General features: G+C 39.2%; 1 protein-coding gene across 3 annotated transcripts in view; it reads right to left on the bottom strand.

Moving 5' to 3' along the window:
- The window catches only part of ADAMTS20 (ADAM metallopeptidase with thrombospondin type 1 motif 20), a 218,501-nt gene that overhangs the window by 19,837 nt on the left and 183,446 nt on the right, over positions 1 to 15,218 (bottom strand). For all 3 annotated transcript variants that reach the window (XM_061416399.1, XM_061416400.1, XM_061416401.1), the window contains one exon: positions 14,921 to 15,012. In XM_061416399.1, the coding sequence (XP_061272383.1) occupies positions 14,921 to 15,012 (92 nt within the window). The remainder of the gene's footprint in view (positions 1 to 14,920; positions 15,013 to 15,218) is intronic.

The following is a 15,218-nucleotide window of genomic DNA, read 5'->3' as shown; positions in this document are numbered from 1 at the left end:
AGAGGAACCAGAGATCAAATTGCGAACATCCTCTGGATCATGGAAAAAGCAAGAGAGTTCCAGAAAAACATCTATTTCTGCTTTATTGACTATGCCAAAGCCTTTGATTGTGTGGATCACAATAAACTGTGGAAAATTCTGAAAGAGATGGGAATACCAGACCACCTGATCTGCTTCTTGAGAAATCTGTATGCAGGTCAGGAAGCAACAGTTAGAACTGGACATGGAACTACAGACCTGTTCCAAATAGGAAAAGGAGTACGTCAAGGCTGTATAATGTCACCCTGCTTATTTAACTTCTATGCAGAGTACATCATGAGAAACGCTGGACTGGAAGAAACACAAGCTGGAATCAAGAATTCCGGGAGAAATATTAATAACCTCAGATATGCAGATGACACCACCCTTATGGCAGAAAGTGAAGAGGAACTAAAAAGCCTCTTGATGAAAGTGAAAGAGGAGAGTGAAAAAGTTGGCTTAAAGCTCAACATTCAGAAAGCGAAGATCATGGCATCCGGTCCCATCACTTCATGGGAATAGATGGGTAAACAGTGGAAATAGTGTCAGACTTTATTTTTCTGGGCTCCAAAATCACTACAGATGGTGACTGCAGCCATGAAATTAAAAGGCGCTTACTCCTTGGAAGGAAAGTTATGACCAACCTAGATAGCATATTCAAAAGCAGAGACATTACTTTGCCAACAAAGGTTCATCTAGTCAAGGCTATGGTTTTTCCAGTGGTCATGTATGGATGTGAGAGTTGGACTGTGAAGAAAGCTGAGCACTGAAGAATTGATGCTTTTGAACTGTGGTGTTGGAGAAGACTCTTGAGAGTCCCTTGGACTGCAAGGAGATCCAACCAGTCCATTCTGAAGGAGATCAGCCCTGGGATTTCTTTGGAAGGAGTGATGCTAAAGCTGAAACTCCAGTACTTTGGCCACCTCATGCGAAGAGTTGACTAATTGGAAAAGACTCTGATGCTGGGAGGGATTGGGGGCAGGAGGAGAAGGGGACGACAGAGGAGGAGATGGCTGGATGGCATCACTGACTCGATGGACATGAGTCTGGGTGAACACCGGGAGTTGGTAACGGACAGGGAGGCTTGGCGTGCTGCGATTCATGGGGTCGCAAAGAGTCGGACATGACTGAGTGACTGTACTGACTGAAATCATCCTAAGGTTATACAACAGTTGGAGAAACATTCAAGAAAATCTATGAAATATAGGTTAGAAGAGTAAGCATCTGTGACATTTGAACCATGACCTGTCTATGGCCTGTCTTCTCTTTTCCCCACCTCAGCAAGATGATAGCTCCACTCTTCATGGGTACAGCTAAGAATAGAGGATTTTATTTCCCCCACCTCTCTGTTAGGGATAAGCTTTCTCCAGGGTATATGTCAAGGGCAGCAGGAGGCAGGCAGGACACCAGCCCTCCTCATCTCACCCAGCTCTGTGCTACAGAAGCTGGATCAGAGGTAAGAACTACAGAGATCTGCAGCTCCTGTCCACCACTCAGTCCTTACTGAGTGGTCAGGAGATCTGCCCCAGGCAATGTTGGCCAAGAACTCAAGGCCTGAATCATTCCCACTTAAAATCACTGGTAGGGCACAGGTTTCATGCTGAGCAGTACAAGCTGAAAAGACCAGGGAATAATATCCTGACCCATCATTCTGCTTATAGACTGGGGATCTAGATCTGCAAAGTGGGATCTACCCACTCAATCCACAGAATGGGTGCAAAGGCTCTTCCTCAGGGAAAAATCAAGTTGTAAGAACAGAGAGTTTCACAGATTTTCTTAAGTAGCCTGAGTATTTGGGACAGAAAATGAGAAAGTTCAAGCCTAAAGGGGCTATTGAAAAAAAAAAAAAGAAAAGATTTTAGTGGTGTGTAGTTAAGAGGAGCATGGGAGTAACTGGATGAGAGTAACAAGCAAAACAGTAGGTCAGATCTCAGTTTAACAGAGAAAATCAGGGAAAGAGATAGCTAAGAATGTCTCTTTTTGAGGTTTTTCTGACCTGACCTCAAAGACTGACCTATAAGCCTACGCCGGCCCTGGGGCTTGAGTTTAATTGGCTCAGACCATAGAGTAATTTATGCCTCCAGGATGTTATTGAAAGAACAGAGCCATCATCTACCAATTAGTAGTGGGTAAGAGTTGAGTGTGATATCAGTAGAGGCAGACCAGCTAGAAACTTCATCAAAGAGAGCCCAGCTAAAAACACTGTCTTTCCAGAAGGATTGGGTGACTGTGTACATGTCCCAGGCTGAGCCCTCTGAGGAGTGACACTAAAGGCTACATATCACAGGGGAAATATATGTCACTGAAATAGCCCAGTCAAGGAGCTAAACAAATAAACAACTAAGCAAACAACAAATCCTAAAGGGGAAGGGAAATTTAGCATCCACTGTTGCTAAAATATACTATCTAAAATGATCCATTTTCAACAAAAAATTGTGACACATGCAAAGAAACTGGAAAGGATGACTCATATAACGGCAGAAAAGGCAGCAGAAACTGCCTCTGAGAGGTTTCAGATGTCAGAGTGTGCAGATAAAGATTCAAAGCAGCTATTAAAAATATGTCCAAAGAACTAAAGAAAACCCATGTTTAAAAAAGTAAGAAAAATGATAATAATGTCTCATCAAAAGAGAGTATCACTAAAGAGATAAACATTATATTTATAAAAAGACGTAAAGGATAATTCTGGAGCTGAAAAGTACAATAACCAAAATAAAATTTCACTAGAGGGGATCAACCAGCAGATTGGAGCTGGCAGAAGAATCAGCAAACTTGAAAAGATACCAATAGTGATGATACAAGCTGAAAAAGTAGCAAAAAAAAAAAAAAATGAAGAAAAATAAATAGAGCCTCAGAGAAATGAGGGACACCATAAGTACACAAAACCATGGATGATGGAAGTACCAAAAGGACCAGATAATATATTTGAAGAAATCCTGGCTGAAAATTTTGTAAGTTTGGTGAAACTACATTAATCTACACATCTAAGAAGTCAACGGATTCCAAGTGAGTAGACACAAAGAGATCCATATCCAAATATATCACAAGAAAGATGCTGAAAGTCAAAAACAAAGGAAAAAATCTGAGAGCATCTACAGAAAAATAAGCACATATATGGGAATCTCAGTAAGATAAATTGCTGAGTTCTGTTGTTCATCTAGAAGCCAGAGGACAGTGGGATGGCATATTTAGACTCACAGACTTAGGGAATGAATTTAAAGTTGCCACAGAAGTAAAGCATACAAGTAAAGATAATTTCATCAATAGCAACTATAAAAGACATTATAATTGTATGTTTCTTTATTCTCAACTTATTTAAAAGTAATTGTTTAAACCAGCATGTATGTAATTATACCATTGACCAGTAATATACAGAAACGTGGGCTTCCCAGGTGGCGCTAGTAGTAAAGAACCCACCTGCCAATGCAGGAGATGTAAGAGACACTGGTTTGATCTCTGGGTGGGGAAGATCCTCTGGAGAAGGGCATGGCAACCTCCAGTATACTTGCCTAGAGAATGCCACAGACAGAGGAGTCTGCTGGCTATGGTGCATAGGTTGCAAAGAGTCAGATATGACTGAAGCGACTTAGCACACATACAGAAATTTAACATACTTGAAAAGATTGCCACAAATGAAGCAGGTGGAACCAAAGATGTTTGGGAATAATTAAATGAAAGCAGCTGATAACTGAAATCCACAGGAGGAAATGAAGAGAAGCAAAAAGTTTCACAGACACACAAAAAAACTCTGTGAAATTTAAGTTCTCTCATTTCTTACCTCTAAAAGATATAAAATTATATAGTGAAAGTGAAAGTTGCTCACTCGTGTCTGACTCTTTGCAACCCCATGGACTATACAGTCCATGGAATTCTCTAGGCCAGAATACTGGAGTGGGTACCTTTCCCTTCTCCAGGGGATTTTCCTAACCCAGGGATCGAACCCAGGTCTCCTGCATTGCAGGTGGATTCTTTACCAGCTAAGCCACAAGGGAAGCCCCAAATTATATAAAGTAATATTATAAAAATGTATTGTGGGTTTGTTATATAGGTTAGATGGTGTATGCGTTACAAATACAACAACAGAAAAGGAAAGGGCAAAAAGTATATGTAGGAGTAATACTTCTATGTCACTGCAATTAGGTAACATAAATCTGGAGTAAATTCTATTAAGATGTACACTATAAGCCCTAGAGCAACTATTAAGAAAGCAATTAAAAACATAGTGAGTTTTCTATATATAGGTCTTTAGTTTCTTTAGGTAGATATATTCCTAAGTATTTTATTCTTTTCGTTGCAATGGTGAATGGAATTGTTTCCTTAATTTCTCTTTCAGTTTTCTCATTATTAGTGTATAGGAATGCAAGGGATTTCTGTGTGTTGATTTTATATCCTGCAACTTTACTATAGTCATTGACTAGTTCTAGTAATTTTCTGGTGGAGTCTTTAGGGTTTTCTATGTAGAGGATCATGTCATCTGCAAACAGTGAGACTTTTACTTCTTCTTTTCCAATTTGGATTCCTTTTATTTCTTTTTCTGCTCTGATTGCTGTGGCCAAAACTTCCAAAACTATGTTGAATAGTAGTGGTGAAAGTGGGCACCCTTGTCTTGTTCCTGACTTTAGAGGAAATGCTTTCAATTTTTCACCATTGAGGATAATGTTTGCTGTCAGTTCTAATGAGATGGATGAAACTGGAACCTATTATACAGAGTGAAGTAAGCCAGAAAGAAAAACACCAATACAGTATACTAACGCATATATATGGAATTTAGAAAGATGGTAACAATAACCCTGTGTACGAGACAACAAAAGAGACACTGATGTATAGATCAGTCTTATGGACTCTGTGGGAGAGGGAGAGGGTGGGGAGATTTGGGAGAATAGCACTGAAACATGTATAATATCATGTATGAAACAAGTTGCCAGTCCAGGTTCGATGCATGGTACTGGATGCTTGGGGCTGGTGCACTGGGATGACCCAGAGGGAGGTAGGGGAGGGAGGAGGGAGGAGGGTTCAGGATGGGGAATGCGGGTATACCTGTGGCGGATTCATTTCGATATTTGGCAAAACTAATACAATATTGTAAAGTTTTAAAAATAAAATAAAATTAAAAAAAAACATAGTGAGAAAATTATTAAAGAAATTAAAATGTTACACTTGAAAACATTCACTGAATTTTTAAAAAACAGAAAAAGGGAACAGAAATGATATGACATATAAAAAACAAAATGGCAAAGATACAGATATATCAATAATAACATTAAACAGTCCAATCAAATGGCAGAAATTCAACAAAATGCTCTCTGTAGGAGACAGTATTAAGAGTCAGAATTATATAAGTCAAAAGCAAATGGGAGGAAAATATATATACCACGTACTATAAACAAGCTGAGTTGCCACTATAATATCGGATAAATTAGACTTTAAAACATAAAATGATACTACAGATAAAAGGGAACGTTTTATAAAGACAAAAGTGTCAATATATCAGGAAATTATGACAATTATAAACAGACAATCATGTGCAATAAAAATCTCAAATAAATTACATACAAAGTAAATGAAACTAAAAGATTGATGTGAGAAGTAGATAATTCAGCAATAATAACTGCAGTTTCAATAGATAAAATAACTAGGGAGATCAACAAGGAAATGGAAGAGTTGAACAATACTTTAAACCAACTAGCCCTGACAGACATCCAGAGAACACTTCACCCAACAACAACAGAACACACATTCTTTCCAAGCACACACTGCACATTTTCCAGGATAGCCATATGCTATGCTATAAAACAAGCCTCAATAAATTTCAAAAGATTGAATAATACAAAATGTATTTTCCAACCACAATGGAATGAAAGTAGAAATCAGTAACAGAAGGAAATGTGGGAAATTCACAACAGAGGATGAGAAGATTAGATAACATCACTGAATCAATGGACATGAATTTGAGCAAACTCTGGGAGATAGTGAAGGACAGGTAAGCCTGGTGTGCTGCAGTCCATGGGGTTGCAAAGAGTCAGACAAGACTCAGTGATGCAAGAACAAAACCACCACACTCTTAGATAACCAGTGAGTCAAATAAGACATCACAAATGATAATAGAAAACACTCAAGATGAATAAAAATGAATGCACAACACCAAAACTTAAGGAATTCTGCAAAAGAAGTATTTAAAGGGGAATTTATAGTTGTAAATGCCCATATTAAAAGATAAAAAGGCTCTCATTCCAATGACCTAAACTTCTACCTTAAGCACTGAAAAAAAAAAAAAAGGTAGGGGGGGGAGCAAATTAAATCTAAAGCAAGCAGAAGGAAAGAAATGATAATGAATAGAGTGGAAACTGAAGAAACAAATGAGAAAAATTACAGAGAAAATCAGCAAAATCAAAAGTTGGTTTTTTGAAAAGAACAAAATCAAGAAAAGAGAGGAGATTCAAATCACTGAAATCAGGAACAACTGCAAATCTTACAGGACTATAAAGGATTATAAGGCAGTACTATGGACAATTGTAAGCCAACAATTTAGATAACTTTGATGAAATGGACAAACTCCTAGGGGAAAAAAACTACCAAAATAGACTTAAGAGCTAGAAAATCTGAAAAAATCCACAATAAATAAAGAGATTGAATTAGTAAATAAAACAACATTCAAAAAGAAAAGCCCAAGCTCAGATGGCTTTGCTGGTGAATCCCACCAAACATGACTTTTTCACAAACTCTTCCAAAAAACTAGAAGTGGGGGTGTACTTACCAATTTATTCTATGAAGCCAGTATTTCCCTGATACCAAAACCGGACAAAGGCATCACAAAAAAAGAAAATGATAAGCCACTATCTTTTCTGTAAACAGACAAAAAATTCTCAACAAAGCATACCAAATCTAGTGACATACAAAATGGATTAGATATCATCAAGGATTTCTCTCAGGAATGCAAAACTGCTTCAACACACAAAAATCAGTGTGATACACCATTTCACTATCACTATAGTAATGAACAGTAACCACAGGATTATCTCAACAGATGCAGAAGAAGCATTTGACAAATCCAGCATTCATAATGAGCCTCCCTGGTGGCTCAGCGGTAAAGAATCTGCCTGTCAATGCAGGAGAAGCAAGAGACACAGGAGATGGGTTTGATCAGGTCAGGAAGATACCCTGGAGGAGGAAATGGCAGCCAACTCCAGTATTCTTGCCAGGAAAATCCCAAAGACAAAGCAGCCTGGTGGGCTACAGTTCATAGGGGTCACAAAGAGTCAGACATGACTGAACACACACACAACATTTATGATAAAACCACTTAAATTAGGAATAGAAGGGCACTTCCCAAATTGATCAAAGGCATCTACAAAACACTCACAACTAACACAATAAATAATAACGGACTTAATGCTTTTCCTCTGCAATCAAGAATAAGACAAGGATGTCCACTGTAGCCACTTCTATTCAGCAGTATACTCAAAGTTTTAGACAGTGCAATGAGGCAAGATAAAGAAATTAAAAAAAAAAAAATCCAGACTGCAAAGGAAGAAGTAAAACTATTTGTAGATAACATTCCTCTGTATACAGAAAATCCTAAGGAATCCAACAAAAAATTATTACAACTAATAAATGAACTTAGCAGGCTTGCAGAATACAAGATCAATTTACAAAAATATGGATAAAAATTAGTGATTTACTGAGGCCTCAGATTTTGCAGAGTGTCTCCTTACTGGAAAACTCTCTCTGACAAAAGTCTTCTTTACCTTAAGCTGGAATCTTCTGTCCCATTAATATCTCCTTGAGTAACACATACCGATGCCACTGCTCTCTCATGGCACTCTCAACATACTTAATGATAGTTAATCTAACCCCTTTTCCTGGCTACCTTCTTCATTTTCTTTACAAAACATGACTTAGACCTTCCCCTTTTCCCCCCTGATTCTACACCTAGATAGATTAAAATTTTATCTTTCTCAGGCAGAAAATTTTAAATAAATATAATATTCCAGTGTCAAGTACAAATAAATCTTTTGGTCTCAACATTGTTTTGGTACCTTAGAATTATACTGGGCAGTTTAGACATTACTACATGGTCTACATGAGTCATATTGGACTTAGGGTGGTTGAATGAAAAAACCTACTGCACAATTGCACTCATCTCACACGCTAGTAAAGTAATGCTCAAAATTCTCCAAGCCAGGCTTCAGCAAAACGTGAACCGTGAACTTCCAGATGTCCAAGCTAGTTTTAGAAAAGGCAGAGGAACCAGAGATCAAATTGCCAACATCCTCTGGATCATCAAAAAAGCAAGAGAGTTCCAGAAAAACATCTATTTCTGCTTTACTGACTATGCCAAAGCCTTTGACTGTGTGGATCACAATACACTGAGGAAAAATCTTCAAGAGATGGGAATACCAGACCACCTGACCTGCCTCTTGAGAAATCTGTATGCAGATCAGGAAGCAACAGTTAGCACTAGACATGGAACAACAGACTGGTTCCAAATAGGAAAAGGAGTACATCAAGGCTGCATATTGTTACCCTAATTATTTAACTTATATGCAGAGTACATCATGAGAAATGCTGGGCTGGAAGAAGCACAAGCTGGAATCAAGATTCCTGGGAGAAATATCAATAACCTCAGATATGCAGATGACACCATGCTTATGGCAGAAAGTGAAGAGGAACTAAAAAGCATATTGATGAAAGTGAAAGAGGAGAGTGAAAAAGTTGGCTTAAAGCTCAACATTCAGAAAACAAAGATCATGGCATTCGGTCCCATCACTTCATGGGATATAGATGGGGAAACAGTGGAAACAGTGTCAGACTTTATTTTGGGGGCTCCAAAATCACTGCAGATGATGATTGCAGCCATGAAATTAAAAGACGCTTACTCCTTGGAAGAAAAGTTATGACCAACCTAAATGGCATATTCAAAAGCAGAGACATTACTTTGCCAACAAAGGTCCATCTAGTCAAGGTTGTGGTTTTTCCAGTAGTCATGTATGGATGTGAGAGTTGGACTGTAAAGAAAGCTGAGCACTGAAGAATTGATGCTTTTGAACTGTGGTGTTGGAGAAGATTCTTGAGAGTCCCTTGGACTGCAAGGAGATCCAACCAGTCCGTTCTAAAGGAGATCAGTTCTGGGTGTTCTTTGGAAGGAATGATACTGAAGCTGAAACTCCAGTATTTTGGCCACCTTATGCAAAGAGTTGACTCATTGGACAAGACTCTGATGCTGGGAGGGATTGGGGGCAGGAGGAGAAGGGGATGACAAAGGATGAGATGGCTGGATGGCATCACTCACTCGATGGACATGAGTTTGAGTGAACTCCGGGAGTTGGTGCTGCAATTCATGGGGTCACAAAGAGTCGGACACAACTGAGCAACTGAACTGAACTGAATTGAAGTCACTTTCATATCACTGTGCTGTGTGCTGTGCTTAGTCACTCAGTCATGTCGGAGTCTTTGCAACCCCATGGATTGTAGTCAGCCAGGCTCCTCTGACCATGGGATTCTTCAGGAAAGAATACTGGAGTGGGTTGCCATGCCCTCTTCCAGAGGTCTTCCCAACCCAGGGATCAAACCCAGGTCTCCCACATTGCAGGTGGATTTTTTACCTACTGAGCCAGCAGGAAAGCCTAAGAATACTGGAGTGTGTAGCCTGTCCCTCCTTCAGGGGAACTTTTCGACCCAGGAATTAAACCTGGGTCTCCTGCTTGCAGGTGAGCTGCCTGTTCAATTCAGTTCAGTCATTCAGTCATGTCCAAGTATTTGTGACCCCATGGACTGCAGCATATCAGGCTTATCTGTCTGGTACCAACTCCTGGAGCCTGCTCAAACTCATGTTTTCATCAAGTTGGTGATGACATCCAACCATCTCATCCTCTGTCATCTCCTTTTCCTCCTGCCTTCAGTCTTTCCCAGAATCAAGGTCTTTTCCAATGAGTCAGCTCTTCCTATCAGGTGGCCAAAGTATTGGAGCTTCAGCTTCAGCATTAGTCCTTCCAATGAATATTTAGGACTGATTTCCTTTAGGAACCCCCAGGGAATCTGAGTTTTAAAGCCAGTGGGATTTGATTACAGAACTTTCACAGGTCTGGGGAAACAGACTCTTGGAGGGCACAAACCAAACCTTGTGTGCACCAGGACCCAGGAGAAAGGAGCAGTGACCCCACAAGAGGCTGAGCCAGACTTGCCTGTGAGTGTCCTGGAGTAGCCAGTGAAGATGTGGGTCAACAGTGGCCTGCCATGGGGTCGGGGCACTGAATACAACAGCCCTGGCATGAGTCCTTTTGAAGGAGGTTGCCATTATCACCATTTGGTTTAGCTGCTAAGTTTTGTCTGACTCTTGCAACCCCATGGACTGTAGCCTGACAGGCTCCTGTCAGGACTTTTTACTGACTGAGCTAATGGAACCCCATTTCCACATCAAGTTTGGCCTCAGGCCAAACTACAGGCAAGGAACACAGTCCCATCCAACAACAGAAAATTGGATTAAAGATTTACTGTGCACCCTCCCTATCAGAGCAAGACCCAGATTCCCCCACAGCCATTCCCTCCAATCAGGAAGTTTCCACAAGCCTCTTTTCCTTATCCATGAGAGGGCAGACAGAATGGAAACCACAATCACAGAAAACAAACTGATCACTTGGATCACAGTGCTGTCTAACTCAATGAAACTATGAGCCATGTCATGCAGGGACACCCAAGACAGATGGGTCATGGTAGAGAGTATTGAGGAAATGTGGTCAGGTAGAGAAGGGAATGGCAAACCACTTCAGTATTCTTGCCTTGAAAAACCCATGAACAGTGTGAAAAGGCAAAAAGATATGACACTGAAAGATGTGGATGTGACTGGTGATGGAAGTAAAGTCCACTACTATAAAGAGCAATATTGCATAGGAACCTGGAATGGAAGGCCCATGAATCAAGGTAAATTGGAAGTGGTCAAACAGGAGATGGAAAGAGTAAACATCAATTTTTTAGGGATCAGCGAACTAAAATGGATTCCAGATGAGCTACTTCAAATCCTAAAAGATGATGCAATTAAAGTGCAGCACTCAATATGCTAGCAAATTTGGAAAACTCAGCAGTGGCCACAGAACTGGAAAAGGTTAGTTTTCATTCCAGTCCCAAAGATAGGCAATGGCAAAGAGTGTTCAATTCTTTGTGTTGACATCCAGTCACATCCACAACTGGGCATTGTTTTCATTCTTTGTGGAGCTATTTCTCCACTCTTCTCCAGTAGCATATTAGGTACCTACTTGCCTGGGGAGTTCATCTTTCACTGTCGTATCTTTTTGCCTTTTCACACTGTTCATGGGTTTCTCAAGGCAAGAATAGTAAAGTGGTTTGCCCTTCCCTTCTCCTTGGACCACGTTTCCTCAACACACAACTGCACTCGTCTCATACACTAGCAAAGTAATACTCAAAACTCTCTAAGCTAGGCTACAACAGTATGTGAACCAAGAACTTCCATATGTTCAAGCTGGATTTAGAAAAGGCAGAGGAACCAGAGATCAAATTGTCAACATACATTGGATCCTAAAAAAAATAATAGAATTCCAGAAGAACATCTCAGTTCAGTTGCTTAGTCATGTCCGACACTTTGTGACCCCATGGACTACAGCTTGCCAGGCCTCCCTGTCTATAATTAACTCCTGGAGTTTTCTCAAAACTTGTGATCTAGGCACTTCCTTTGCCTAGATTTGTGCTTGTACAGTACTGAATGCATTTTTGTGGGGAAAGAAAATGAACACAGGCCACATCTTCATTAAATACAGTGGAAGATGGATAATTAGTATTACAAAAGATGCTCTTTTCAACCACTTACTCAGTAAAGGAATTTTCCTGCTTCGTAGCTGGCATTTGTGTTTCTCTACAAACCATAAAGTCAAAACCTTTATTTGAAATTTTCTTTGTACAGTATGCCAAATCAATATCAGTTCAGTTCAGTCACTCAGTCGTGTCCAACTCCTTGTGACCCCATTGACTGCAGCAAGCCAGGCTTCCCTGTCGATCACCAACTTCTGGAGCTTACTCAAACTCATGTCCATCAAGTCAGTGATGTCATCCAACCATCTCATCCTCTGTTGTCCCTTTCTTCTGCCTTCAATCTTTCCCAGCATCAGGGTCTTTTCTAGTGAGTCAATTCTTTGCATCAGGTGGCCAAAGTATTGGAGTTTCAGCTTTAGCATCAGTCCTTCCAATGAATATTCAGGACTGATTTTCTTTAGGGTAGACTGACTGGATCCTCTGCAGTCCAGGGGAATCTCAAGAGTCTTCTCCAACACTATAGTTCAAAAGAATCAATTCTTCAGTGCTCAGCTTTCTTTATAGTTCAACTCTCACATCCATACATGACTACTGGAGAAACCATGGATTTGACTAGACAGACTTTTGTTGGCAAAGCATATCTCTGCTTTTTAATATGTTGTCTAGGTTGGTCATAACTTTCTTCCAATGACCAAGAATCTTTTGATTTCATGGCTGTAGTAACCATCTGCAGAGATTTTGGAGCCCCCCAAAATAAAGTCTGTCACTGTTTCCACTGTTTCCACATCTATTTGCCATGAAGTGATGGGACCAGATGCCATGATCTTAGTTTTCTTTTTTTTTTTTTAATTTTATTTTATTTTTAAACTTTACATAATTGTATTAGTTTTGCCAAATATCAAAATGAATCAGCCACAGGTATACACGTGTTCCCCATCCTGAACCCTCCTCCCTCCTCCCTCCCCATACCATCCCTCTGGGTCGTCCCAGTGCACTAGAGCCAACTTCTTCACTCCCCTCTTTCACTTTCATCAAGGGGCTCTTTAGTTCTTCTTCACTTTCTGCCATAAGAGTGGTGTCATCTTATATCTGAGTTTATTGATATTTCTCCCAGCAATCTTGATTCCAGTTTGTGCTTCATTCAGTCCATCATTTCTCATGATGTACTCTGTATATAAGTTAAATAAGCAGCGTGACTATACAGCCTTGAAATACTCCTTTCCCGATTTGAAACCAGTCTGTTGTTCCAGAAAGGAGTAAGACAAGGTTGTATATAGCCACCCTGCTTCATTAACTTATATGTAGAGTACATCATGGAAAATGCCGAGTTGAACTGAGCAAAAGCTGGAATCAAGATTTCTGGGAGAAATATTAATAACATCCGATATGCAGATGACACCACCCTCATGGCAGAAAGCGAAGAAGAACTAAGGAGCCTCTTGATGAAAGTGAAAGAGGATAGTGAAAAAGTTGGCTTAAAGCTCAACCTTCAAAAAACTAAGATCATGGTATCTGGTCCCATCACTTCAGGGCAAATAGATGGAGAAACAATGGAAACAGTGACAGACTATTTTCTTGGGCTCCAAAATCACTGCAGATGGTGACTCTAGCCATGAAATTAAAAGATGCTTGCTCCTTGCAAGAAAAGCTATGACCAACCTAGACAGCATATTAAACGGCAGAGACATTACTTTCTCGACAAAGGTCCGTTTAATCAAAGCTATGGTTTTTCCAGTAGTCAGGTATGGTTGTGAGAGATGGACTATAAAGAAAGCTGAGTACCAAAGAATTGATGCTTTTGAACTGTGGTGCTGGGGAAGACTCTTGAGAGTCCTTGGACTGAAGCAGATCAAACCAGTCAATCCTAAAGGAAATCAGTCCTGAATATTCATTGGAAGGATCGATGCTGAAGATAAAGCTCCAATACTTTGGCCCCTTGACTCAAAGAGCTGACTCTTTGGAAAAAACCTTGATGCTGGGAAAGACTGAAGGCAGGAGGAGAAGGAGATGACAGAGGATGAGATGGTTTAATGGCATCACCAACTTAATGGACTTGAATTTGAGCAAGCTCAGGGAGCTGATGATGGACAGGAGAGCCTGTCATGCTTCATTCCATGGGTCACAAAGAGTCAGACACAACTGAGTGACTGAACTGAACTGACTAAAATGTACTGGAATGAGCTACCAGGGTAGCCCTCATATCCCTTTACCAGGTTCTATTTGTATTTCTGGGTCTAAGATTTATATATTTATCTCAGTTAACTTTTTTCATATTCATTTGAGCCTATAGTTCTAGTGACCTCCTTTAAGTGCACTTCTCTAATACAGAAAAAGTCCTCTTTTTTTTAACATTAAGCATATCTTCTATGCCATTTGATGGAAATTGTGAATACAAAATTCCTGGAAGAGACAATACAAGCAAACTGTTGACTACTTGTCTTCAAAATGACATCAATATTATAATTAGTCCTCCTGTGCATGATTTTAAAATTTTCAATAAATCTACCTAATGATGCTATATTCACCTAGCTTTTATCTCTCCATCTTATTATAAAAATATTGCTCGCTCATAACAACTCTATAAAATCCTTTATTAAAAATGAGATAGTAAATTTCTTCTAGAAAACACACTTTGTACTAGAAATCTCAAAGGTGACATAAAAAAATATATGAAGAGGACCCTGGAAAAGAAAGAATAAAACCAAGAAGACATGGAAATGTATTACTTCACAAATAATAGAAAATTATTCTGAGAATGTTACAGGCCCAGGAAGCTAAAATAACTGATGTTAGTAGCAGTGTAATGAAAGTCACATGCTTGTGATGCATTTCTTTACCTTGTAATATATGTCTATTCATTTCTAGGAACTAAGTGGAAAGATTAAAAATAATAAAGCATTGTGGAAGGAGAAACAGGATCTAAACTATTTTAAATTCTTATATTATACCTTTCAAACAAATGCAATATTAGCAAAGATGCTTTTCTTCCAAAGTTTATCTATAAGCTTTGCAATAAATTTCATCTAAGAAGTTAGCATTTTCTATTTACTTATGTTTTTGCAGTACTGTGGTCAAGAAAATAAATGAGGACAAATATTATTAATTTTTTTCAGTGCGAAAATAATAAACAAATATGAAATACCTGTGGGCATCTGGCAGCACTATAGCAATCTCCAGCTGTGGCAAATGGAACTGCATTTCCAAATATTGTCTGGGCAAAAAGAAGGTCTGTAGCTAGAAAATAATAAATGAAACTTTTCAGCACTAAGACACTGTATTCAAATCTTCATTGAATACAAAACATACAGTCTTCACATTATATTCTTAAATACATTCATATAATTAATCCAAAACTTAAGCAAAACTGTTGCACAATTGTCATATATAACATAGATTAGGCTCTCAAATTTTTATTTAACATAAAAATGTTCATCTCAAAA

Source organism: Bos javanicus, chromosome 5 (assembly GCF_032452875.1).
Source record: "Bos javanicus breed banteng chromosome 5, ARS-OSU_banteng_1.0, whole genome shotgun sequence".
Taxonomy (NCBI): Eukaryota; Metazoa; Chordata; class Mammalia; order Artiodactyla; family Bovidae; genus Bos; species Bos javanicus.
This window is presented reverse-complemented; position numbering and strand designations above follow the sequence as displayed.